The sequence below is a fragment of the Metopolophium dirhodum genome, chromosome 8 (genome assembly GCF_019925205.1).
Source record: "Metopolophium dirhodum isolate CAU chromosome 8, ASM1992520v1, whole genome shotgun sequence".
NCBI classification, from domain to species: Eukaryota; Metazoa; Arthropoda; class Insecta; order Hemiptera; family Aphididae; genus Metopolophium; species Metopolophium dirhodum.
Window position 1 is genome coordinate 31,713,632 of NC_083567.1, and position 25,973 is coordinate 31,739,604.

Here is a 25,973-nt window from a genome sequence, read left to right on the forward strand (position 1 = left end):
AGTTACATCCCATTAAACCTATAGTTAACTCCGTACCATAACTATAAATAACCAAACATTTATGAAATGAGTAGCTAAGGAAAACTGTTAATCCTACTCAATTTTTTTTACTGCGATGTACAAATTTCTTTACATATTTTAAAATTAGTAACTTTTAATCAACTTCGCATTATAAAGTCCAATAAATTAATACATTTGGCGTAATAATGAAATCATATTGAAGGGACCATTAGATCACTATTGATTCATACAATTTTTAGTGATTATTTATGCAACAGGTAATGGATATATTAATATTATTCAATACTATGAACCATATTTATTTTTCTATAGTCATAGGCAATGGTGGCGCCAAAATCAGGCAATTGCCCTCCCTGAAATTTTATCAAAATTAAAAATATTAAAATTTACATCAGTCAGTATTCGTTTAGTATGTGACCTACCAAGACGATTATCTATATTATGTACAGGTACCGATCTATAAACATGTAAGATACATTTTTTAAATAATATATATTATTAAAAACTATTTAAAAATTAAATAACATTTTTTGAATAATTTTATATATTCATAAATTTTTTTAACTGATATTTTGTTCCATTGATTTTGACTTTATTAAATGTAATCTTGTATTGTTTTATATTTGTATTACTAATTAATTAAATAATTATAAACATAATTTTAAGATTTTGAATGTAACTGTTTTTAAATTAATTATTGGTCCAATAGGTCACATACTCAACGAATACCTCAAAGTTTACTTATTATCAAATATTTTTCATTGTCTTTTAATAGTAAGTGCATGGCCGGGTGGGTAGGGCCTCGCGCCTTACATGTTTATCTGAATAAAAATGTTTGGGTATTCGTATTTTATGCTGCGTTATTGATTTTATAATACACAGATATTCACTGCTGTACAGAAATATAGCAACCGATTCCACCCCGTTAATCATTATGTAATAGTTAGATACAAATATGAATATTTACTTACAAATATTTTATATCTATAAATTAATACTATTCAAAGCAAGTCGACTAGGGGAGCACGATTATCATTTTAATTAAAAATCGTGAAAATACCAGTATAAAGCATTCAGTCATTATTTATAGATTGACAAATTAACAAAAACAAAACTAATTTTATTTGACCACTTGATTTTCATTTTTGACTATCATTTTATTATCTACACTACTGGTGAATGGTTGTCGTCTTCAGTCTTGTCGATTAAGAGATATAAACGACACAATGTGAGTAATATACAATTTTATTTTTTTGTTATTATTATCTTACAGGCGAGTTGCTTTTTCAAAATTATTTAACCGCGGTAGGCTTGTTAAATGTTTGTTGTTTTACTTGGATGCATTTATTTATTATTATTGAACGCCGCTAAATCTAAAACCTTTAAATAGTTATTTCGATGGAGTGATGGCAGTGGCTCGTGGGTGCTGGTGGTTGGGGTGCGACTTTAAACATAATAGAGGTAGTCATATAGGTTTAACAAATTATTTAAATATACGAAAATATACATCTTACTAGTCGCAGGTCGCAGTAGAAACTAGAAAATGGAAATTAAACTGAATCGTGGACATATTATTTTAGTAATTTGGACGATGATTCAGTGAAACTGCCATCCGTCAGTTTCAATCATAACATGTAGATAATGTTATCGCTACGTGGACGGAGGGGGCCAGGGAGAAAAAGTCGAGTATTGGTATAAAATAAGTGCAATTGAAGCTATAGGTTTACGACAATATAATAATATGCCGTGCCTTCGTCAGTTATTGTACGTCGTCATAATTTTTGAAATTTTATAATATTGTAGACGCTAATTAAAGTTTTGCCAGAATATTCACTCACAAGCCGTTACTAGTTACTTTTAATCATTAATCAAATCTAAGTTTTAAATAACTATTCCTGTAACTTCAGCTAGTGCATAATGTATCTTCTCAAAGTTAAAGCTTATAAAAACGTATTTGAAAAGTACCATATCCCAAAAGCGTCTTTCTAGCTTAGCTTTATTAGCTATAGAAAAAGAAAAGTCCGAAAATGTAAATTATGAAAAAGTAATCGAAGATTTTGCGGCTAAAAAGTCTAGAAAAATTAAGGTTAAGTAATTTTTAAGAATACGATTTTATGTAACAAGTATTTTATATAAGTAATAATTAAAAACAAACTAATTTTAACACTTACATTGACTTATTATTTTTGTATTATAGTTTATTACGATTTAAATATTTTTCCTTTAAACACCTACCTAAACAATTATTAAGATATTAAATATAAATATTGGATATTAGAAATTATATTAATATTACAGGTGTTAGGTGTATAATGTATATTTAATCATTAACTGTATTGTAATAACGTAAAAATAAGATAAATATAAAACGACTCCTGTCGATAGTTATATTAAAATAGTAAAATTACGCTATTACCTTCCTCCAGGTGTTCGGAGGGCTCTCGAGATCGTGTATTCGAGAATTAGATCAAATACACCGTACAATATAATTTTATGGAAAAAAGCACATAGAAGGTATTAACTGCAATCAACATAAAATATTATATTATATGCCTTACCTGATTCGCAGTTGTTTGTAGATAATATTGTAGGAGTCTTAGGTTTTAGATAAAACAAAGTAATATACTTCAATTACACAAATTGAATTAAAGAACGCACTGATTATTGCTCGCATAAGGAGTCCAGTTGTCGCTCGTTGAAATCGGTTTTTTGAAACTAGAGAGGTTGTTACTCTGGTGGTTGGTGCTCATGCACTGGTTTAAGGGACGACGCGAGGATGCTGACCAGAGAGTGGTAGGCTGCTTTATCAAAAAGTTATCGTGAGCCTGGAAACTTGATTATTCTTTGGCGTCAGCATAAAATAAAGTCACACACATCCTACGTAATACCGTTATAAGTGCGTGCCGATATCTTAATTGTCGTTTTATTTGATGCGACCGATTTCTACAAACGACAGTCTGGCCGTTGTTTATTATTCTGTAAAATTTTAGTTTATTTTAATGGTGTGTGAGCATATCATTACAGTATATTCAGGTAAATAATTATGAAAATTAGGTTATTTCTTCTTTGGTGGTGCGTGGCCTCGTGGAATGTATTCTGCCCAGGGCCTCGCAAGACCTAACGCCGGCCCTGAGTATGTGTAAGAGGTAAGACTGTAAGAGGAGAAAATATAAATGCATAATATGGAAACTCGATAAGTAATAATTTCAATCTTGAAATTCATCAATGATCTATATAGGTATGTGGTATGTGATTGTTTTAATATTATAGAATAGAGTATGACATTTAATTTATATTTTCTATCATCGTGACATCGTATACACCACGGTCTTAGATTGTTAAGGTAATAATGTATACACTATACCTAAGGGCTATTATATTATGTTTATGTAATCAAACGAATACGATACAAATATACGGGGTGACGCCAAAATTGGAATTGTTGATGCTTAATATTGTTATTCAACGATTAAAAGTTGAGACTTGCAGCGCCGACCTTTTCAACATTTTCCGTGCTATTGAATACAAACAAGGAAATTACGTATTATTTTTAATTTAACGACAAAAATAAAGAAAAATAGGTGGATAAGTGGATGTCGCTCTGCTGTACAGTAGGTTACGAGTGGGTCACTGTAATGGATGGTGTTAAATTTGAATTCAATGACATAATATCATTGTATAAGAAAAACGATTCTGAGCGAAAACGGTCAGTCAGCCTATGATTTTACCAAGTATATTTGATGATATTATTGTGAATAAAGTAATTTATATATAACCTATTTACGTGGAGCCTTGTTTTAAATTTTCAATCCTTAGCCATAAAAGTTAAAAATTTATAAATTTATAAATTTTTAACCACAAAATAATTAATAAATTATAAATTTGATAAATGTTGTCAAAATTTGAACTTTAAATGCCTATAAAAAAAAATTGTGCCTATGTATTTTTAATATTTTTCAACTGCTATTAGAACGATATATCAGGAGCCTTATATTAAATTTTCACGCTTTTTTACCCAACAAATAAAAATTTATTGATATTTATAGAAAAAAAAAACTAAACAAATTGAAAACTGACAATGTCCGTAAACAGCTCAAAAAGAGTCAAAATATTTTCAAAATGTTATGGTGTATAGAAAATGCTAATATAAACATTCAGTGAAATTTTCAAGTATCTACAGTCATCCGTTTTTTAATTATACTAAAATAAGAAAATCGTTACATGAGATTATCGAGTGAATATCAAATGTTGTAAAAATATAAATTTCAGACGCTCATAAAAATTTAATTTAAGTTTCTTCTAGACATTTTTTTTTTGATAAAAGTAGACAAACTTATGAGTGATCTTATATTACATTTTCAAATCTTAGATTTAAAAAGAAAAATTTTTATGAATTCTCATCAGGTTAAGTTACAATTGACAAAATATCAAAAATTGATTGATGAAAATTCTTTAATTTACCTATAAAAATACAATATCCTAAAAATTTAAATTCAAACACTCGTAAATAAATAATGTTGCTTTTCGGTAAACTTTTTTTTTGATTAAGGTATCTAAATCTGGGTGGAATCTTCTTTCAACATTTATAATGTAAGCTTTGAAAAATAAACCACTTATGAATTTCCAACTGAAAAATTGTCGATATTTTATTGAATTTTGTCAAAATTTGAACTTTAATTGCATATAAAAAAAAATCTTGCATATGTGTTTCGGATTTTTTGGAACTCACATTTATGAAACTTATAAGGAATTTTGTATTAAATTTTCAAGCTTTTTTACTACGTGAAAAAGTTTTTACCTAGAATAGTTAAAAAAAAAAAACAAATTTCTAAAAATTTCTCAAGGCTGAGTATCTCAAAAAGAGTTAAAATATTATGAAAATGTTATACCATTTATGTGAAACGCTAATATAAATATTCGATGAAAATTTCAATGGTCTACGGTTATTATTTTTTGAGTAACACCAAATATAAAAACATGTGTGTCAAAAATCGGTTTTGCGTAAAAATTATCACTTTTCTTTCTTTTTTGTTTTGTTTTTCTCTAAGCTTTCCAAAACTACTAGGAATTTTCAATGTTGACCTGCCAAAAGTACCAATTAGGTTCACTTTTCTATCAGAAAAGATGCTGATCTCAAAGATCGAAGCATGCCTACTATCCAAAATGTTCCTGACAATTTGTTGATTTTTGTCCTAATTTGGAGACACTCCTCCCCCCCACCACCATGAGACACTCAACTAATCAGCCGATTTTCTATCGTATTCAGCTGCCCCTATGGCCTATTATATTAGCTATACAAATTTCAAAGAAGCCAAAATGGGTGAGGTAAAACCGTCAGTAGACTATATTAGGGGCCAGTAAATTTTTTATAAACTTAGTAAAATTAGGAAAGAGTTCTACATTACAACAAGAGTTAAATTTAAGAAAGTGGCGGAAAATGGTAATCGGTGCCTGTATTATAAACACGAATGGGGGCCCGTGGTGCTACCTGGTTTATAGCACTGGGCCAGTCCGCCCCCTATTACGTCCGTGTTCTGTAATCGTGATTTATATTTTAAAGTTCGGCCATATATTTATGGTTACGCGGGTACGTGGGTGGTGCCGTAGTAGGTCTAATATTATCTATTATCACAGAACATCTATGGTGTAATTTTTACATTGGTGATTGATAATTCTCTTATCACTTATTTGATATCATATTTTGTAAAATATAATCTATATACCATAGAGTATAAATGTCTATTGTGAATTGTGATAGTTCACTTTTATTTTATTTTTTTTTTAAATATGCTTGTACAATTATTGTGTTAAAGCCCATTGAAGACTCGACCACGACTGAGTATTCGGGATTTGTGAAATAAATTGTTGGTTTGTTTTTAATAGCTATCTGATTATTAAATTAATTATAATTTAAATACAAGCATGATACATTTATTTAGTGTCACCTGATATCATAGTTTTATTTTACATCGGTATGAAAGATAAAACGATTTTGGTTAAACAAAACCCAATACTGAAAGTAGTCATTTTGGGAAATAGTAATGTAGGAAAATCATGTTTGATGAACAGGTTTGTAAGTAACAGTTTTAGTGACCATACACTTCATACATTGGGCGTAGAATTTCTTCAAAAGGAACTCGATGTCAATGGAATTGTATATACTTTGCAGGTATAGTTAAAACAAATTTGTTGTTAAAACGTTTTATATATATATTTAACTATTAAATAAACACATTTAGATTTGGGATACTGCAGGCCAAGAAAGATTTCGAACACTTCGAACACCTTTTTATAGAGGAACTGATATTTGTTTGCTAACATTTGCTGTTGACGATGTCCAAAGCTTTAAAACTGTAGATTCATGGAAAAAAGAATTCTTACAATATTCCAGGACAACTGATGTAAATTTTCCATTTCTTGTTGTTGCTACAAAGGTAAATTAAAAAAAAAAAAGTAACTTCTAATAATTGAAATAAAATAATGTCTTATAATTTTTTTTAGGTAGACCTGCAAGACCGAGTAGTTTCTAGAGATGAAGCAAACAGATGGTGTTCAGAATATCTGAGTGCTCCTTATGTTGAAACTAGTTCTAAAACAGATATGAATATAGAGACTGCATTTACTTTAGCTGTTGAAGTTTGGGCTTCAACAGAAAGGCCCTCCGAATTAAAAATATCACATACCAATTTAGTTAAATTATCTAGACCAATCAATGGTAGCGCTGCTTGTCCTACAGCTGAAATAGTATCACCTAAGTGTTGTTAACAACATATTATGCAATAACTTAGTGCATTTTGGCGTACATTTTTTGTAACTTCAATACAGCAATACATATTACATATATATTTTTTATAAAGTTAATTTTTGAGTTAAAATAAAAATAAATTTACAAGAATATCAATATTTATCCTATTATTTTGTATACATTTTAAGTAATAACCAATTTGTATTTACCTTTTACCTTTTATTAAATGTATTATTGTTATTTTTTGTACAATAGGCAATATATTTTAATTGTATTTATTAAATAGTATTGTTAAACATAATTATTGTGTATTAATTGTATTTAATTAATTATCCATACTAATTAATAATTGTTGACTCTTCTAAATATTATTATTAAGCAAATTGAGCAATAAATATATTTATACATACACTTTAATATATTTTAAGTATTGAAAAACTAAATGTTAATTTTTACAATGAATCTTAAAAATAGATTATGCAAATTATATTAAAAACTGTGGTCTACCATTAATTTCAAAGTTTAAAAACCTTGAGATAAAATTAATAAAATGAAAATTATTTTTATTATATATTTTTCACAATGATGCATTAAATTTATTTTTATAAACTATTTACTAAAATAAATTGAAATACTACCTATCTAAAATCATAATATTATTAGACAATAAGATCATTTTAAAGTTGTAAATTGTTAGCACATTTAAAATACTCGCTTTAACATGAAAATATGAAAAAAAACTTTAATATTCACTACATAATATCCTTACTTTTAAACTTGATAATAGATAATAGTTAAATTGAGTATTCAAAACATACAATGTGGTATATCATACTTTCATAAGGTATTGACAATGAATGCGGTTATATCCTCTTAACGTACAATATTGTATTTTTTTTTAAATATTACAAGTTTTTAAATTTTTTTATATTTTAAATAATATGTTGGTAAGGTAATTACTAATTATCCAAAAAAAAATAATAATATTTTTTTCATGACATTGGTTCAGTGGTTCATCATAAAATTAATTTATAATACTCGGTGACATAATGTTACTTATACTTTTGTATCGACAATTTTTTTTAAGGAATAATCATATTTATAAATTACAGTGGATAAAAGAATAACAATCAAATACAATATATTCTATAGTAAAATTAATCTAATTTTTATTATTTTAATTTTGTGAATTTAGTAATTGGTATTTGGTCGGTATTTTCGTGCTTTTTTTCAAATCGGACTTTTTGACTGATTAGGTATGCAATGTATTATTTACTGATGAAAAAAAGTTCATACAATCACTTATACTTGCGGGTTATTATTATAGGCAATTATTATTAGTCTACCAGCAAGAAGAATTAATGCATTATTCAAGGCAAACCGATGGATGTGAAAGGTAAAACAGTTTGACCGGCAAACCTAGTTGTAAGTTTGTGACCAAAAACGATTACTTTTATCTAAGAATATAAAAGTTAGTTCAATTCATTATTATAAATATATTTTTGAGGTGCTTACATATATGATTTATTATAATTTAATGTTACATTTTGTTTTTTTGTAGCTACACATATTGGAAAAACATTTTGTTGTTTACATTTACATCTTCTTGTAGCCCACTTGGTTTTTCAGGAACAAAAAATAAATTGTTGTTCCCCAGATAATGAATTTTGAATACTCTCTGTTTATTTTTGTCGTATTAATATGACAAAATGTACTTATTTTTTAATTCTTAAACTTAACATTATACCTAATAAGTAATAATATCATTATATTTTTATTATTATTGATGTGTATTTAATCATATTTTACAACTATTTATATTTAATATTAGAATATATTTTAATATTAGACGTTCATATAAGATACTGGGTTGCCAGTGGTGCATTTAAGGAGGGGGGGAGGGGCAACTTAGGCAAGTACCCTTGGCACAAATTGTAGTGGCGGGAAAATGTTTATAGTTTACCATTACACAAAACTAAAATATTTCTATTTCTTCTGATACAATTATTATAGAAAATATATTATCATAATGATTATGAAACATCTTTTCCGACAGTTAGAAAGTTCCAATGTTAAAATAAAATGATTAGGAATTAGGATTTGAAAGCTATAATAGCAGTCATGCGGAACGTAATACTTTAAACATTTTAAATCATTAATACTATAGTGTTTACTGTCCATCAAAGTGTTAATAGAACATTAACATAGCAGGGTCTTGTAACTTACATAGAAGACCGTGGTTAATAGCTTAGACTAGAGAGCTATAAACTAGTTAATATGTCTATAGTAAAGCTAGTTAAAGCAACTTGGTCCAATAAAATAATAATAATTGTGCTGGTACTGCCTAGCGGACAGATGACAGTGGTACTAGCCTAGTATTAGCGTAGTAATGGTGAAAGCCGTTGGTAGATAGCTCTGCCGTCAACCACTCACTGAAACGCGACATCGAGCTGTGTCGTTGATGCTTTTTCAGGACATTGAACACTGTTTTCTCATGTTCTGTCATCAAACCGACAGCATGATAAACTAAAACAGTGAGTTGGACGATATATCATTCATTGAATTCAGTTCCCATGATGCCAAAATCCGAAGTGGCAGTTTGAGGGCTGCCCGTGTTCAGCAGCCGTCGTCCGTTATAAGTACAGGCCGGCGTCAGTGATTTAATTAAGATCATACTTCACAGGATCATTTCTGTAGTATGCATCGTCCCCTCCAGGTGCAAATCTGGAGTCGTCATTAGCCACGATGATGAGACATGTCCATGTGCCAGAGCGTGAGACGGCTGGTGGTGATTGCTGTTCGCAGCAAAGTCACCACTCAGCAACGATGATCGCAACCAGCTTTCTGGAAGGCATATGGACAGTCTGAGTGGTCCACTTTATATAAATTAAATTATGAGCAGGTTGGGCATTCGTCCCTGTCTGATTTCAAAAGAGGCTCGATGGGTTGTTGTTGCCTTTTTATCATTATTATATTTTATAAGCGCTAAAACATGCCTATTTTTTAATATTTTCAGAAATGTACTATGTACTAATAAATTATTGTCGCAATGATACATTTTTACTAATAATTGATAATTGGAATATTTTTATATTTATATAGACACATACAGGGACGTACACATTGTATATATGTATTTATGTATGTTCGTTTGTGTGAGTGTGTCTTGTTAACACATATCTGCACAACAATAATAATAATAAGTATCGTAATCCTGTATAGTTTTATATCTAAAATCTAAAATTAATACACATTCTAAAAACAACAACCGATTGGCACTCTTATTAATTGTCATTGATCACGGACTTCAGTTAACTTGTGTCTTCAACAGGCGTGTACAATTCAACTATTCTGTGAATAGTGTTAATTTTGTTGAGTACCTTATTATACATAAATTAAAATTTATTTTTTTCGTGACGCGTGTTTAAATTAATCTTTTGATTTTGGGAAAAATATGACTTAAAAAAAATAAATGGGTGGTGCGGCTAAAAATATAAAATTACCGCAAACTGCTCAAGAATTGAAAATAATTTCTGGTATGTTAAATAAACAGACAAAACTTGCAAGCAATAGAAAAAATAATATATATTATAATTTAAGATAATATTAATTTGTAAATATATCGTATACCTATAATATAAGAGTAATAGAGTTTAGGCCATAAGTGATGAATCAGGTAAAATTGATTTATAGGTATTGCAGTTGATATATTTTAAAAAATAAAAAAAAGAAGATATCCTAATAAACTACTAATATTATTGTTTATCAAATATTAAATATTGCCATATAATAGTTTGTAGCCTTTAACTGATATAGGAGTACAATTGTTTTTATAAAATATCTGCTACCTTATATTTAAAAATGATGTTACTTAGTTAATAAAAAGTGTACCATAAAAAAATTGGGTGAATACTGAATAATGATAACGGAGATTCATGTTTATCAGCAAGCTGCAGGTTATGTAACAGATAATTATTATAACATGATGCACTGATTATATTCCGTTATGGTGCGGACGTGTGGACGCCATTTTGGTTTGTCCAACAACTACAGTAGAGATTGAACTACAGACCACGGAACCATGATAAAGAAAAGAGGTATGTCAGCAACTTTTGTGATACGCATATCCGCCATATTGCTTTTCTCCACAATGTTTATAACATAGACACTGATGATAAAATTGACGGAGAAAAGCAATATGGCTGCCAACGCCATGGGAAACGCATAGGAAATAGTGGGGATGCGTCAACATGATTCAAATACGGAAAGTTACTGACATACCTCTTTTCTTTATCATGCACGGAACGAGTAACGACGGAACATACTACAACAGAGACACGGAGTACAGATAATAATTTATAATACTTATTACAAGTTACAATTCATGCAATTCAGTATTCACAAGTCGATTCACAAAGACTCTCGACGTTCACTAGTCACAACTCGCAACAGTGTCCGAATCTCGAAAGTTCATCTATAGATTCTTATGATCCGTATTCCATGTTGCCGCAACTCACAATGGCTATAATGATTAAATTTACTAACTCGTAGATGCCCTTTGGTGATTGGTATCTCAGCCCTCGTGGCTCGCCCGTCGCCGGTTATTGAAACCACACGTACTCACGTGACTTGTATCAAATGTTCATAAATACCTAGTTACGTCAACTGTAGTAATTGACTTCAGAATTATTTCTATTGACGGACGGCGGTTGATAGTGATATAATTGCATTTTATATAAATCCTAGGACGTTAGGAACTTGGTTATTTTATTTACCATTTAGTAATTAGTAGTTTCTACTGCATTACTGTACTCGAGTTGTGTATTACTGTATTGTGTGTTTTTTTCCTTCGTATAAAACAGCTGAAACACGTGTGATTCACAGTTCTAATTTATTGAACATTGCATGGTATATAAAGTTTTGGCGTTCAACATTAATACGGTAAGTATTTTAAACCACCTACACATTATATTACAACCATTAACGTAATAATTTCAGTTTTTCGATAAAGCCAAATATTTTAGTAATCCTTAAGAGTTTCACATATTTTAATTGTGGCTGTGCCCATGTTAAGTTAGTATTTATAATTTACCTTTATTGAATTTTATTTTCTTAAGCGTTATAACATCGGTATATCTCTTATTAAGTAACCATAAGTGGTTTTAGTCTGCACATTTTTACTTACCTAATAATATTAATATTCCATAGATGATTTTTACCAAAATGGATTAAATGCTAGAAAACCTGATATAAATATTATGTAAGACGAAGAATAGAACATATTAATATGTCTATTCTTTACCTATATGTTTATCTTTGTGTTGGTGTATTTTTAATATAGCTTGAGATAAAAAATTCATTATAATTTATAGCCCCCAAAATACAATTCAGTATTATAGTATAGTGTATCAATTCCATACCAAGTCCTAATCAAATTTAATCTTCATGTTAATAATAAAAATTCTTTAACTTCTTCTATTTTATGAAATGTTATATTATATCTTAAAATTGTTATAAAGCGCGTTTTTTCTTCAGAATAGTTACAATAAATATAAATTATGTATAAACCTGGATAAACATGCCTAATAAACCATTAACAATACCAATATACACATATTATATTGTACATAACTGATATACATTTGTTTATAGATAAAAGACTAAAACATGTCCAAACACCGTGAATGGGATCCAACTTGTAAAGTATACATTGGTAATTTAAAAAGCAATGCCAATAAATACGAAATCGAAGATTTGTTTACAAAGTATGGTCCATTGAAAAATATTTGGATAGCAAGGAATCCACCTGGTTTTGCATTCATAGAATATGAAGACCCACGTGATGCAGAAGATGCAGTTCGTGGTTTAGATGGAACGTAAGACATTTAAAATTACATTATATTGATCTATAATTTATTTTAATAAATATGCTGATAACTAAGATTTATTGATAATTAACTATTATTTAAAATACCCAATATAATAGTGCCCAATTGCATAAAAAGAATAAAATTAGTGAAATGGTTTGCCAAAATTTAATAGTACATGGGCCACTAAATCATGTTTACTCACTATTGATTTTGATTTTGCAACCTGGCATAAATGTATTAATGATGAATAATATCAGTTATCCCTGTCAGACATTTTTATGTTGATAAGTTTAATTTTATTAGAAATTTATTGTAAATGGTTATTTAAAATAAAATAAGGTACTTTTTGGTTATCATGACTACTAACCATAATACGTATAATATAGCCCTATCGACCATCGTGATCACTGATTTGCTTAGACAATTTAAATTAATTACATCCCTTGATCTGCTATATTACCTTGGATATGTCTCTGAGTAACCAACCCAAACTTACACAAGACCTACCAAAGTCGAGGAATATTTTAAATTTAAATTGTCCGAGAAATTTAGTAACCATGGTGGGTCTATATGTCCTGTGTTAGTAGTCCCGAAAACTGAAAAGCACCTAAAATTATAAATGTATAATACCAGTTATACCTGTCAGACTTTTTCATGTTGATAACTTCAATTTTATCTGAAATTGTAACTAGTAGTTGCTTAAAATATAATTATTTTTTTCCTTATTGATCGTGAAGCCTGGCAACTATGGCCATTAGCTGTTTGTTTTTTGTTTGTAGGAAAGGGAACTGTAGATGTAACACGTGTGTAGTTTTGGTAAATTTTTTAGTGGGCACCCGTGGGTATCTGCCATGCCTGTGTGGGGGATAGCGGCACTTCTCTCTGGACACTGAATTGCCCGAAAAAAAAACGCCGCCCGTGAACCGAGGTTTGAACCAGTGTCGGTGTGCGTCACAACCAACGCCTTAGTCCGCTCGGCCACTCCTTCTCCCTTAAAATATAATTTTAAATGTATTTATGATGAATAATATCAGTTATCCCTATCAGACTTTTTCATGTTGATAACTTAAATGTTATCTGAAGTGAATTTTAAGCATACACCTTATACCAATAGATTGAATATGAAATGTAGTTTTAGCAGTCAAATGTGATTGCGCTGTTCAGATGCCATCACTGTAAGGCAAAATAGCACTAGGATTTTTCAATTTTACAATAATTGTTATGTTTATATATATAACTGCAATCCCACTATCATGTGAACAAACCATCTTTACCCACCTTGTCTGGATCTTCTAGTGATATAATGTCTAGATATGTATGTAAATGGTTGTTTAAAATAAAATGTTAAATTTTAATTTATTTATGATGAATAATATCAGTTATCCCTGTCAGATATTTTTATGTTGATAACTTAATTTTTATCTAAAGTGAATTATAAGTTGATAAGCTTAAAATAAAATATAATTATTTATTAATGATGAATAATTACAGTTATCCCTGTCAGACATTTTCATGTTGATAACATAAATTTTATCTGAAATAAATTGTAAGTGGTAGTTGCTTAGATCCTATACTATTTATGAAGTCATGACCATCTCGCCTGTATAAACAATTTGAAGTACATATAAGCGATAAACGCCTGATTAATATGCTTGATGTGCACATGCAAGAGGTGAACTGTGTCCCATATTTTTCTGTTGGTTGTTAATTGATTTATTTTTGTATAATATATCAATTCACATAGATAATAATGAACCATTGCTTTTCGCACACCCAAAGCTCTCTTTGCACATCAAGCATCGTAGTTAAAGACTATTAGTATTATATGTGCTTCAATTTATTGGGAAATGGGTCTAACCATAGTATATGATCTAAGGGTAGTTGCTTAAAATATAATTTTATTTGTATTTATGATGAATGATATCAGTTATCCCTGTCAGACATTTTTGTGTTGATAACTTCAATTTTATCTGAAGTAAATTGTAAGCTGTAATTGTTTAAAATATAATTTTAAGTGTATTTATGATGAATAATATCAGTTATCCCTGTCAGAGATATCTATGTTGATAACATTAATTTTATCTGAAATTAATTATAAATGTTAGTTGTTTAAAATATAATTTTATATGTATTTATGATGAATAATATCAGTTATCCCTGTCAGACATTTTTATGTTGATAACTATAATTTTATCTGAAGTAAATTGTAACTAGTAGTTGTTTAAAATATAATTTTAAATTTATTTATGATGAATAATATCAGTTATCCCTGTCAGAAATTTTTATGTTGATAACATTAATTTTATCTGAAGTAAATTGTAACTATATAGTAGTTGTTTAAAATATAATTTTAAATTTATTTATGATGAATAATATCAGTTATCCCTGTCAGACATTTTTATGTTGATAACATTAATTTTATCTGAAATTAATTATAAATGTTAGTTGTTTAAAATATAATTTTATATGTATTTATGATGAATAATATCAGTTATCCCTGTCAGACATTTTTATGTTGATAACATTAATTTTATCTGAAGTAAATTGTAACTATATAGTAGTTGTTTAAAATATAATTTTAAATTTATTTATGATGAATAATATCAGTTATCCCTGTCAGACATTTTTATGTTGATAACTTCAATTTTATCTGAAGTAAATAATTGTAAGCTGTAATTGTTTAAAATATAATTTTAAGTGTATTTATGATGAATAATATCAGTTATCCCTGTCAGAGATATCTATGTTGATAACATTAATTTTATCTGAAATTAATTATAAACGGTAGTTGTTTAAAATATAATTTTAAGTGTATTTATGATGAATAATATCAGTTATCCCTGTCAGACATTTTTATGTTGATAATATTAATTTTATCTGAAATTAATTGTAAACGGTTGTTGTTTAAAATATAATTTTAAATTTATTTATGATGAATAATATCAGTTATCCCTGTCGGACATTTTTACGTACGTTTCCCTAGCCCCCCACATATCAATTTACGTGAATTTTCTTTTGCCAATATTTAGTACGTTATTTATATGGATTTGTTTGACATATGGTACCCCGGAAAATTCAATTTTCCCGTGGAGGGCCGAGGAAACGTTTCCCCAGCCCCCCTCATAAGTAAATAATGGACTTTCCAGGATTTTTCTTTTGCCAATATTTAGTATGTTATTTGTTTGAATTTGTTTGGACTGAATCAGAATTTGTTCGACATTGGGTACCCCCAAAAATTAAATTTCCCTGTGGGGCTTATAATTTGTTTAAATTGTATGTTAAATATATTAAAATTCAATTCAATTTGACCTTTCAGGGCAGGAGTCACTCAGAATTGGATTTACATCTAGTACTTAGTACATAATTAGTTTGTCAGCATGATATATTTTTTTTTATTACTCAATACATATTATTTTTATTAAACCTGAATTTCTAACAAATTTAGAATATTTGTTAACAACCGTCTTTAAATTTAATTTTTTTTTTTATAAAATATGATTTTTTTAATTAAACATATTTTTTATTAAAGTTTTTTTTTATCAATTATAGATTTTAAATTATGGATTTTTTACCAAATATATTTCTTATATTAAGATTCTATTCAAATTGCTTTTATTAAATAGAGATAATTTATCAAAATTGATTTTTTTTTATCAAATAAGGATCAAATGAATATTTGATAAAAACATCTCTTGAATAAAAAAAAACCTAAATGGAATAACTGGAAAAAAAATATCTGTTACACACTCCTATGTTATGGTGTTTTTAGTTATAGTTACCTAGTATATTTAACAAAATTATGTTTATTAGTATTTTTATACCACTTATAGGTTACATGGATAGGTTATGAGGATAAAATTCCATACATTAAGATTTTTTATTACATTTAGATTCTTTTTATTACATAAAAATGCATTTTTTTTATTAAATAAATTTTGTATATAAAATATTGATTTTTATTTAACAGAATTTTTTGTAAGATTTTTATTAAATTTACATTTTTAAAAATAGAGAGTATTTATCAAAATTGATTTTTTTTTATCAAATAAGGATCAAATGAAAAATTGATAAAAAATCTATTTAATAAAAAAAATTATCTAAATGGAATAAACAACTTTAAAATAAGGAATTTATTTGGTAAAAAATATATATTTAATAAAAAAACTTAAAATTTTTTTTAAAAAATGTAAATTGAAAAAAATCTAACTAAAAATTCTGTTTAGTAAATATCAACAAAGAAATCTGTTAGTTTGATTAAAAATCAATATTTTACATAATAAATATATTTAATAAAAAAAATGCATATATTAAGTAATAAAAAGAATCTAAATAGAATAAAGAATCTTAATGTAAGGAATTATATCCTTTTAACCTATCCATGTATCCTATAAGTGGTATAAAAATATTAAAAACACAATTTTGTTAAATATACTAGGTAACTATAACTAAAAATACCATAAAATAGAATCGTGTAGCACATATATTTTTTTCAGTTATTCCATTTCGATTTTTTTTTTATAAGTATTTATTTGATAAAAAAAATTAAATTTTGATAAATAATCTTTATTTAAAAATCCATAATCTAAAATTTATAATTGATAAAAAAACTTATTAAATATATTTTATTAAAAAAATTAAATTTAAAGACAATTGTTAACAAATATTCTAAATTTGTTAAAAATTCAGGTTTAATAAAAATAATATGTATTGAATAATAAAAAAAAATGTATCATGCTGACAAACTAATTACGTACTAGATGTAAATCCAATTCTGAGTGACTCCTGCCCAGAAAGGTCAAATTGAATTAAATTTGAATTTATTTAACATACAATTTAAACAAATTATAAGTTCCACAGAGAAATTGAATTTTCGGGGATACCCGATGTCAAACAAATTCTGATTCGGGTCAAAAAAATTTAAACAAATAACATACTAAATATTGGCAAAAGAAAAATCCTGGAAAGTCCATTATTCAATTATGAGGGGGGTTGGGAAAACGTTTCCTCAGCCCCCCACGGGAAAATTGAATTTTCCGGGGTACCTGATGTCAAACAAATTCTTATTCGGGTCAAACGAATTCAAACTAATAACGTACTAAATATTGGCAAAAGAAAATTCACGAAAATTGATATGTGGAGGGCTGGGGAAACGTACGTGACATTTTTATGTTGATAACTTCAATTTTATCTGAAGTAAATTGTAACTAGTACCTAGTTGTTTAAAATATAATTTTAAATTTATTTATGATGAATAATATCAGTTATCCCTGTCAGACATTTTTATGTTGATAACATTAATTTTATCTGAAATTAATTATAAACGGTAGTTGTTTAAAATATAATTTTAAGTGTATTTATGATGAATAATATCAGTTATCCCTGTCAGACATTTTTATGTTGATAACATTAATTTTATCTGAAATTAATTATAAACGGTAGTTGTTTAAAATATAATTTTAAGTGTATTTATGATGAATAATATCAGTTATCCCTGTCAGACATTTTTATGTTGATAACTTGTGGTATATCTGAAAATATTTGTAAGAAATTGTTATTTATTGATACAGTAAACTCTTTTTATGCGGGAATCTCTAGGGGAACAGAAAAAAGTTTGAGATATCGAGTTTTATTAAAAAATTTAAACTAAATGAAATACAATATGAATATGATAATGTATATGAATAATAAATGATACGAATGCCTAAAATACATAGTTTGAATACTGAAATAATTGAAATGACTGAATATATTATTTTTTTTAAAAGTCTGTCATTTTGTTCAACAGTATCTTTTCTGATAGGAAGGTGAATCTACTTGGTACTTTGGGGGGGGGGGGGGGAAGTAAAAATTTTCCAGTAGTTTTCAAAAGCACCGTGAAAAACAAAAGAAAAATTAAGGAAAAACCGGTATTTTTACGCAAAATCTGTTTTCCAGAAAATCGATTTTGTTTTTGGTTCAACTTTTAAACAAATTACTTTACCGTAGGTACATGAAATTTTGACTGAATGTTTATATTGTCATTTTCTATACATCATAACAATTTCCAATTATTTCGACTTATTTTGAGCTGTTTACGGACATTTTCAGTTTCTTTTTTTTTTTTAGTTTTTTTCTATAAATATCAATAAAATTTTATATATTGACTAAAAAAGCTTGAAAATTTAATAAAAGACTCCTAGTAAATTGTTTCAAAGACAAATTTTTTGTATAAATATTTAAAGTTTTTGAACAGTAAAAATGACGAAAATTTGCAAATTATTTTGAGTTAGAAATTCATAACAAATATCATAGGCTGTTTGACCATTTTCACTCAGAATCGTTTTTCTTATACAATGATATTATATCATTGAATTCAAATTTAACACCATCCATTACAGCGACCCACTTGTAACCTACTGTACAACAGAGCGACACCCACTTGCCCGCCTTTTTAATAATGATTTATGTTAAAATTTAATCATTTTCATAGTTGAAAATAATTATTTTAGTATTAGGTGTCTAGAATATTGGCTGCATTTGAGGTGGGTCCAAAAATAATGAGTTTTAAATATTGTACAAATTTTGTCGGGCTGAATAAAATATCTTTGGTGCCGAGTATAAAATTATGTGTTTTCCAATTTTATCTGAGTCAAGTTATTTATCTTATCGTAGTTATATATAGTATGAGTATTCCATACTTATTTTGATGTAGCAATTCACACAGATATATTTACAGTTTGGCCATTAATAAATATAAAAGGTTGTAGATTTTATCTGGCCAAACATTGATGCAAAAGATCCAATTTAGGATTAAGTGGTGATTATAAAAAAATTCAGTTAAACAATCGGACAACAAATGATTGTAAATGACGAAAATTATTTTAAACATTAAATAATTAAATTTATGAAAAAACACACAAAAGTGAAATAAAACATTTCCAACCATACGTGTAATAACTAAATGTTAAGAGGATGTCAGCGTACTATTTGTTTTCTCTCTGGCCCACGCGTAACAGACAAAACACATTTATGCAGAATCATTTTTTTCTGTTTTCATGTAATCTTAGAGTAAAATCACCAATTACAAAAAAGATAGACAATAATACTTTTGAGGGAATGACATATTTATGTGTATAAATAATGACATATTTATGTGTATAAATAAAATAATTTAAATGTACAACATTTTTTTGTTTATTTTGATAGTCGAATATTCAGTCAAATAACAATAAAATCTAAAATCGATTCGTCATTCCCTCAAAAATATTATTCTCTATCTTTTTTGTAATGGGCGATTTGATTTTACTCTAAAATTATTTAAAAACATAGAAAAAATGATTCTGCTTTAATGCTTATTGTTTATGTTACGCGTGGGACAGAGAGAAAACGAATAGAGCGCTAACATCCTATGAAGATACAGACAGTCCTAAGTCTGTAAAAATGGGAAGGAAAATGTTTTTTTTACACAGGACCCAATTAGTCTACAATTTGAATCTTGGACCAATCTTGAAAATGGTATGTGCCAATGATCTTAGGATATAAGTTTTGCTTATTTTGCAATATAAAGTGACATTGAATGATAACCTATTATAGCAGTGTATCTTATTATCATTGGTACGAATAAGGGGGGGGGGCTATTAAGGACTAAGGCCTCCCAAAAAGTCCAAGCCCCCTAAACATTTCCTAAATTTTGTTTTAAGCATATTAAATATTATTAAAGTAAGGCTTTGTCCCACCAAATATTCAATGCTATTTGGGCCTATGCTTATTATGTATCTCATATTTTACTATATTATGTATAAAATTATATTTTTTAGCTATGTCTTAGATATATAAAATAAAACATAAATCAACTAAAAAATTTTAGATTCTGAGCGAAGCGATGAATGTATTGATTTTACAATGATGTTTGTTTTTTTTTATTTTTTCATTTTTGTGTCTGTCATCAGCTTTTAGGACAGTAAAAGTGTTTGGATTTTCTTCAACAGTAACTTTTCTCACAGAAAAGTGAATCTAGTTGGTACTTTAGGGGGTCAAAAGTAAAAATTTCTCAGTAGTTTTCAAACGCGACGTGAAAAACAAAAGAAAAATTAAGGAAAAACGGGAATTTCTACGCAAAATCTGTTTTCGATAAAATAGATTTTGGTTTTTGGTATAACTCTAAAACAAATGACCGTAGGGATATGAAATTTTGACTGAATGTTTATATTAGCATTTTCTATACACCATAATATTTTCCAAATATTTTAACTTATTTTGAGCTGTTTACGGACATTTTCTTTTTCCATTTTTTTTAGTTTTTTTTCCTATAAATAGCAATAAAATTTTATCTGTTGGGTAAAAAAGCTTGAAAATGTAATAGAAGGCTCCAAGGTTATTGTTTCAAAGGCAGATGAAAAAATTAAAAATCCTTAGTCACAGTTTTTATTTATAAGCATTTAAAGTTCAAATATTGACAAAATACGGAAAAATCACGAAAATTAGCAAATTATTTTGAGTTGAGAATTCATAAAAATTTTTCTTTTTAAATCGAAGATTTGAAATTGTAATACAAGATTATCCATAAATTTGTCTACCTGTATCAAAAAAAAAAAAATTTCTACTAGCTCCTGATATATCGTTCTAATAGCAGTTGAAAAATATCAAAAATACATAGGCACAATTTTTTTTTATAAGCATTTAAAGTTCAAATGTTGACACTATTTATCGAATTTATAATTTATTAATTATTTTGTAGTTAAAAATTTATAAAATGTTCAACTTTTATAGCTAAAGATTGAAAATTGAAAACAAGGCTCCACGTAAATAGGTTATTTATAAATTATTTTATTCACAATAATATCATCAAATATACTTGGTAATATCATAAGCTGACTGACCGTTTTCGCTCAGAATCGTTTTTCTTATACAATGATATTATATCATTGAGTTCAAATTTAACACCATCCATTACAGTGACCCACTTGTAACCTACTATATAGCAGAGCGACATCCACTTACCCACCTTTTTTTTTATTTATCTTTAAAATGTACATTTATTATAAATTATTAACTTAGCTCACATACAATGATCTTCAGTGGAACCCCCCATTATCATCTTGAAATTATAATTTTGAAGAATAAATAATTAAAATGTGGCTTCCATATAATAATAGAATGATATATAATTGTTATGTATTTGTGTACAATTTTAGAAGATGTTGTGGATCCAGAATTATTGTTCAAATGTCAACTGGAAAACGTTCCAGAGATAAATCACCTGTACATAGGTAATGTTCTTTATCTTGTTGGTTTATGTTTAAACTTAATATCTTAATTTTTATATCTGCATATTTATAGTTTATTATTTATTTTTATATTAATATAAAATTAAATAACCGAGGATGGGTAAATTTTTGTTTAAAATACTACTATATAATTTAAAATTAATCAGAATAAATACTTTTGGCAGGTTATTTATTATAGATACAACTTTATTGAATTCTTCATCATCATCACTACCACATCCACTACTACCATCACCTTTCAACACAGTACTACCAACTTGAGCCAGCTACAAACATCAGGGGGTGCGAGATTCTTGAATCCCCAATAGGCATTCTTTTTTCGTGAAACATTCATCATTTGGTTTTAATTGTCAATCCCTCGATTTAATTGCAGTACAAAACAACAACTTAGCATTTGAAATTCATCTTCCTAGCTACTGCTGCATGCTTTGATTACATTGTTTTTGCATCGCTCATCGTTCGTCATTATTCTGGTTATATTTTAGGTATTTAAAAAAAATATAGTTACTAGTAGGATATTTATAAATTGAGATTTGTGTATGGAATTCTTGCCTAAAAAATATTTATAATAAGTTTTAATAATATTTTAATACTACAAATAAAAAAAAAACAAATTTTATATTATGAATTCTTTACAAAGTTAATACAAAGAAAACAAATTTATTTTCAATCCAGATTCAAGTAAAAATATATATATCACACTACAAACCCCTTCCCCACAATACATGCTACTTTATATCAGCGTTATGTCCCAATTTATTCCAATATTAATAACTCAATAAAAATGTGTTTACCTGGTCCATATAATTTAAACAATGTTCTCAAATGAATAAAGCAATATATAAATTTACCAGAAAGAATATATTTCCTACTCAAAAAAGCGGCCATGTCTTATTTTTTTTTTTTGTAATTTTCTGATATTATGTTTAACAACTTATAATATTCAAATTATACTAGTCCTTTATTAATACATTTATCAGAATAATAAAACATAATTTATGTAGTTTAAGTATTTATTGGATGACAGGTTCCAGGTAAAATACACAACCGTCATTTTTCTTGAGTTTTGTGCCACGACCATGTGTTATTTGATATATATATATTTGAATATAAATACATATAAGACCAAGTTAATTTAAAATATACCTTGTTGGTATAAATTAATATACTATTAATATTTATTGAACTAAACACTAGTTATACTTTGTACATTTAGATGTGATATTTACCAAATAACCAAATGTTTGTTCAGGAATTTAACACTTAACTATAAAATTTGTTGTAGTAGAAGATTTAAAATTCTTATAAACTACATATTTTTATTATGTTTAATTAATTTAGAGGACGATCTTCACCTTCACGGCGGGGTTATCGTTCATATTCAAAATCACAATCAAGGAGTCGCTCACCAGTTTACAGAAGTAGAAAATCTCGGTCAAGGTCTTATTCTAGAGGAAAATACTAAAATCACTTTTTATGCAAAACAATTATGTAACACAATTTTTTTATAAAATACATGATTTTATTTAAAAATATATTTTGATTGGTTAAAGCCATATAGGTTTCTCTCAATGATTGAAGGGTGTTTTGTATTAATTGTAACTACTGAAATTAATTTATTGAATACTAGGGCTGTAACTTAATAAATTAAATTAAGGAAATGAATGTTTGTCAAGTTTGTTTTAAATGATTTGTAATAAAATGTGCCATACTTATCTTTACATATTTTGTCATGAATACATATTTTTATATGTTAAACATTGAATAGCAGGAACCCTATTGAAATTGAAGCATAATAATATGTAATACAATTTTTGTTATTTAAATCAAAAAAGACAACTTGCAACTAGCTGCACTGTGTAAAGTGATTTAGTTTGTATTGATGTCTACAGCTCTATCTTTAATAATATTTTATGTTTACTTTTCGATTCTGAGTGAACTTTTAGTAGTTTTACTATGTGTTTTTAGTTATGGTTAATGATAAGTATACTTTTATACATTTTATGGTAGAGTAAATAATTTAATCTTTCACTACTAGGTAGAATGGTTTTTGGTTGCAAAATGGATCTAGATATTTAGTACATTTCCTCAAAATTTAAAATCCCCATTACTTATAAAAAATTTATAAAAAAATTGGAATTTTTTAGCAAAACCAGTTTAAACAAAATTAATTTTGTTTTTATTGTTAATCAAAAATTATTAACTATATACGATATACTTGAATTTTTCATGTACACTAGACAAGATATCATTTCATAGTATGTTGGCTCTTTTTGTGTTATTTATAAATATTTTAAATTATAAACTTAGATTTCCGATTTATGCATGGTAAAAATTTTTTTGTGGTTAAAAAACTTGAAACTGCAATATTAGCTCCCTCATAAGTTATTCTCAAAGAAAATAAAAATATCCAAAATAAAATATAAGTAGCCATATTTTATTTTGAAATTATAAAAGATTATTTACTGGAAATTGAGAAAATGTATCCTAGTCATGATAATTATTTTATTGGCAATGAAAGTTCAAATATTGAAGTTATTGGAAATACAAATGTACTAAATATTCAATATAATTTCTAACAATTTATCCTCAAAACTATTTTTGTTAATATTCAAAATATATTGATCGTAGAAAATTTTAACACAACTATTACTAAAATTATAATTTACTTACTACAATATTCAACGGACAATTCCATTTTAAATTTATTAGTTTTAAGGGATTGTGAATTTTGCCATGTGCTATTCACACAATTCTACGGTATTATATTGTATTAACTAAATGTGTTTCAACAGTGAAGGGAAAAACAAAAAAAAATTAATCGAGAAAAACAATTTTTACGGAAAACCAGTATTTGAAATAAAAGATATTGTTTTTTGGTGAAACTAAAAAAAAATAACCGTAGATTCATAATTAATTATTCAATGAATGTTTATATTTGCATTTTCTATACGCCGTACAATTTTTAAAATATTTTGACCTATTTATAACAATTTATAGATAAAAGCAAATCTCGATAAAATTCATCAAAATCACCAAAATGATTTGGGTTAATTTGAGTTAAAAGTTCATAAAAAAATTCTTTTTATATCTGTGATTTGAAACCTTCATTCCGGACTCTATAAGCTTGTCTACCTTTAACAAAAAATAAAGTTTGCCTAGAAGTCAAATTAATTTTTTGTGAAGTTCAAAATTGTGCGATAGACGATAGTGGATATTCATCCTGTAAATTATTAGCAATTTCTCATCGAACGAATCTCTTATTTTGCTGTACCTAGTTCGAAAACTAATAGCTGTAATAGATAAACATTTTTTTCGTGTATATCACAAATCACAATAATACAATGGAGTATATTCGAATACGAACAGTGGCCTACAGGGAATTTTTCAAGAGAGCCCAGTCCGCCGCTTGTCAAAACCTTTAGGTTGGTAATGGCTATTTAACAATTAATAAATAAAAATGTTGACTCCAAAACTGGAAAACGCGTTTTTCGAATTTATTAAATAAAATCTAATATATAAAACGACCGGGCCACCAAAATTCCAATTTCTAGATCGGCAACTCCGATCCTGGCTAGTGGCTACATCTCAAAAGCTACAAAACTTATGAACCTGAAATTTGGAATAGTGGTTCCTGAGGTTCTTCTAATGATCAAGATTCAAGATGTGCAACAAAAAAGGATTTTCGGATATTCACAGTGGCGTATTTAGGAATTTTGCTAGGGATGAAAATATGAAATATATAATAATAGGTACACCCATAAATACGTACATAATATACATTTTTAAAATCCCCTAACTTGTTGAAGTTAGTGTGGATCAAGGGGAAATAAGAATTAACACAAATTGTATAGTGCCTAATAGCATTTATTATAAATCCATAGTAACGCCAATCCCGTGTTAAATACGATAAACAAAAAAAAAAATAGTTATAATACAAAATGTCATTTTCTATTTTTTTTGGATGCTCAGTTCATCGATAACCTCATCCGGCATGATTATTGTATTGACCGGTGACATGCCAATAAAATAAAGCCAACACATTAAGGACCGTATTACAATAGTTAAACT

At 27.4% G+C, this 25,973-nt stretch overlaps 2 protein-coding genes and 9 non-coding genes across 13 annotated transcripts; all 11 read left to right on the forward strand.

Moving 5' to 3' along the window:
* The first annotated feature begins 5,738 nt into the window (after window positions 1–5,738).
* Window positions 5,739–7,067, forward strand: LOC132950406 (ras-related protein Rab-9B-like). Its single transcript, XM_061021842.1, has 3 exons — window positions 5,739–6,190; window positions 6,261–6,455; window positions 6,523–7,067. The coding sequence occupies exons 1-3, from the start codon at window positions 5,996–5,998 to the stop codon at window positions 6,784–6,786; spliced, it is 654 nt and encodes a 217-aa protein (XP_060877825.1). The 5' UTR covers window positions 5,739–5,995; the 3' UTR covers window positions 6,787–7,067.
* Window positions 7,068–9,432: 2,365 nt separating this feature from the next.
* LOC132951521 (small nucleolar RNA U3) lies at window positions 9,433–9,639 on the forward strand. The gene has a single exon (XR_009665347.1). It is a non-coding gene; the product is annotated as a small nucleolar RNA U3 (small nucleolar RNA).
* Window positions 9,640–10,773: 1,134 nt separating this feature from the next.
* On the forward strand, window positions 10,774–23,623 carry LOC132950336 (RNA-binding protein 1-like). 3 transcript variants are annotated; one of them, XR_009665194.1, is made up of 6 exons: window positions 10,774–11,707; window positions 12,419–12,642; window positions 21,810–21,884; window positions 22,067–22,184; window positions 22,276–22,387; window positions 23,244–23,458. XR_009665194.1 is itself a non-coding variant. In XM_061021744.1 (4 exons), exons 2-4 carry the CDS (start codon window positions 12,434–12,436, stop codon window positions 23,365–23,367), a joined length of 408 nt encoding a protein of 135 aa, XP_060877727.1. In that variant the 5' UTR covers window positions 10,785–11,707; window positions 12,419–12,433; the 3' UTR covers window positions 23,368–23,623. The 3 variants fall into 3 exon arrangements, 1 of the variants encoding a protein (XP_060877727.1); XR_009665193.1 differs by having other exon boundaries at window positions 22,067–22,387; XM_061021744.1 differs by lacking the exons at window positions 22,067–22,184; window positions 22,276–22,387 and having other exon boundaries at window positions 10,785–11,707; window positions 23,244–23,623.
* Window positions 14,103–14,181, forward strand: LOC132951533 (small nucleolar RNA R38). Its single transcript, XR_009665359.1, has one exon. It is a non-coding gene; the product is annotated as a small nucleolar RNA R38 (small nucleolar RNA).
* Window positions 14,763–14,841, forward strand: LOC132951536 (small nucleolar RNA R38). The gene has a single exon (XR_009665362.1). It is a non-coding gene; the product is annotated as a small nucleolar RNA R38 (small nucleolar RNA).
* LOC132951535 (small nucleolar RNA R38) lies at window positions 14,875–14,953 on the forward strand. Its single transcript, XR_009665361.1, has one exon. It is a non-coding gene; the product is annotated as a small nucleolar RNA R38 (small nucleolar RNA).
* LOC132951538 (small nucleolar RNA R38) lies at window positions 14,991–15,069 on the forward strand. The gene has a single exon (XR_009665364.1). It is a non-coding gene; the product is annotated as a small nucleolar RNA R38 (small nucleolar RNA).
* Window positions 15,103–15,181, forward strand: LOC132951537 (small nucleolar RNA R38). The gene has a single exon (XR_009665363.1). It is a non-coding gene; the product is annotated as a small nucleolar RNA R38 (small nucleolar RNA).
* LOC132951534 (small nucleolar RNA R38) lies at window positions 15,219–15,297 on the forward strand. The gene has a single exon (XR_009665360.1). It is a non-coding gene; the product is annotated as a small nucleolar RNA R38 (small nucleolar RNA).
* LOC132951539 (small nucleolar RNA R38) lies at window positions 17,873–17,951 on the forward strand. Its single transcript, XR_009665365.1, has one exon. It is a non-coding gene; the product is annotated as a small nucleolar RNA R38 (small nucleolar RNA).
* Window positions 18,098–18,175, forward strand: LOC132951540 (small nucleolar RNA R38). Its single transcript, XR_009665366.1, has one exon. It is a non-coding gene; the product is annotated as a small nucleolar RNA R38 (small nucleolar RNA).
* Window positions 23,624–25,973: the final 2,350 nt, after the last annotated feature.